Source organism: Cyprinodon variegatus, unplaced genomic scaffold, assembly GCF_000732505.1.
Source record: "Cyprinodon variegatus isolate N-32 unplaced genomic scaffold, C_variegatus-1.0 Scaffold79, whole genome shotgun sequence".
Taxonomy (NCBI): domain Eukaryota; kingdom Metazoa; phylum Chordata; class Actinopteri; order Cyprinodontiformes; family Cyprinodontidae; genus Cyprinodon; species Cyprinodon variegatus.
This window is the reverse complement of record NW_015150532.1, coordinates 1,649,555-1,651,445: the sequence shown is the minus strand read 5'-3', so window position 1 is coordinate 1,651,445 and position 1,891 is coordinate 1,649,555. Positions and strand designations below refer to the sequence as shown.

The 1,891-nt window shown below is 38.2% G+C and overlaps 1 protein-coding gene across 1 annotated transcript in view; it reads right to left on the bottom strand.

Annotated features, from left to right (window-relative positions):
- LOC107083616 (angiopoietin-related protein 3-like) overlaps positions 1-1,891 on the bottom strand; it is a 15,621-nt gene that overhangs the window by 9,002 nt on the left and 4,728 nt on the right. Inside the window, exons 2-4 of the mRNA XM_015372980.1 lie at positions 1,315-1,425; positions 1,029-1,146; positions 183-296 (exon numbers count right to left, since the gene is read on the bottom strand). Coding sequence (XP_015228466.1) covers positions 183-296; positions 1,029-1,146; positions 1,315-1,425 — 343 coding nt within the window. The remainder of the gene's footprint in view (positions 1-182; positions 297-1,028; positions 1,147-1,314; positions 1,426-1,891) is intronic.

Sequence of the window (1,891 nt, the reverse complement as noted above, 5' to 3'; positions counted from 1 at the left end):
TTAGACAGCCTTATTAAAACTTTCATCATTAAAAGTTAAACATCTGTAACTGATTCCAGATCTTGTGATAAACTTATGTGAGTAGTAAAAGTATAAACATTATTTACTAATAATTGGTTTATCTAAAGACTTGTAGCTCCAAAAATAATCTATACTGTGGTGTGAGTGGAAATACTGCATACCTCTGCTCATATCGCAAAAGGCCATAAAGGGCTCAGATCCGTTGGGTTTGACGGCATAGATTCCGTTACTCCGTTCACCTTTATCGAACAGTTCAGTGCAATCTGATGGTAGATCTGTTTTAAAAACAAAACAAACAAAAAAAATGAACAAAAGCATAAGGACGTGGTGAATATGAAGATAATGCATTGATAGTCACATGTTTTTTTCCTTCCTTGATGTTGCAAACGCAGCAGGAATGGTATCTAAAGTTCATATTGACTCTGTTAGGGTTGTATCACTGCCATCTTTGCAAATGCACACACGCTCCCATGATAACACACAAACACCTCTGCTGGTGACAAAAAAATCACCATGGACTAGACTGGAACAAGCTGCAGTTTATGCACATGCTGCATAGATTCAAACTGCATGTACCGTAAATGTTTTCTTCTGAGGATGTTTATATCTAAAGGTTTTTATTTTTTCTGAGGGATTTTTCACATTTTCTGTGTTGTTTTTTTTCAAGGACCTTTAAAATTTTTAAAAGTTGTGTTTAATCTTTGTTTGCATATTAAGAGTGCACTTTTAATGATCAGTTATGTACGGTAAATAGAAAATATGGCTGAAGACATTGGCACAAATAGGAGCAGTGTATAGCTATCTGCCCCTTTGGTTTATGTCAAAACCTCTGTCTACATTAAACTCTAAATAATTTGTAAAGCTGAACATTTTAGCATCAGCTGATGTTTTTAATATCATTGTTTTTATGTGGGTCTGAGTCCAGAATGTGTTTAATACATAATCTTTACTAATAATAAAAAATAAGGAAATATAGCCCCTTATAGTCACAATATTATTCATCTTACCCATCACTCCAGTACTTATGGTGCCTGAGGTCGGATAAGAGGCAGGTAGTTGTACTTCAGACTTGGGGATCTCCAGCACATTCTCAAATGTCTCCTGAACTGATGTGCTGCCAGCTAGCTGTGGACATTAAGTTGGAAAAATACTGTCATGGTTCCTGTTCCTGGTTTTTTGTATGACGTATGAAGCAGAACTCAGAACTACAACTGTTCTACTTAACTAGAGAGCAAATCACAAGTAAGTTTAATAAAGAAATCCTGCAGCTGATGAGATATTTGGAACATAAACCTTTTCTTCCAGAAGCCTGATCTTCACCGTCTGCAGGTCCAGATGTCTACCTTGTTCCTCAATAGCTTGCAAAAGGTTTTTAATGCTCCGCTTCTGATGCTGGATAACTTCCTGTTCAAAGAGCAAATCATATTTACAGTAAATAGACTCCTGTGTGTATTTGCACCAGTAGCTCTACAAAGAGTTTAAATAGAATAAACACAAAGGGTTAAAGGTAAAAGTTAAAATGGAGCCTAGGCGGAAGTTCAACTAAAGAAACTCATTGCTTCTCATACATCCCCCTGCGACACAGCCAATCAGCTTTGAACCACACCTCCATGAAAGCCAATCAGCATCCAAAGTTCATTTTAAAAGGCCTCCGATTCACACCTGTCTGCTCCTTTTCACAGGCGGCGGATGCGCAGTGACTTCATTCAGATGACCTCGTTTCAACCCACCTCCAACCCTTCCTCCACCATCGTAGCTAAAGCTTCATCAGAGCGTCATTCCTCCCGGACTCTTAGGCCCCGTCCACACGAAGTCAAAACGAACACGAAACGCTAATATTTTCCAAAACGTTTGTCGTAAAGACGGAGAC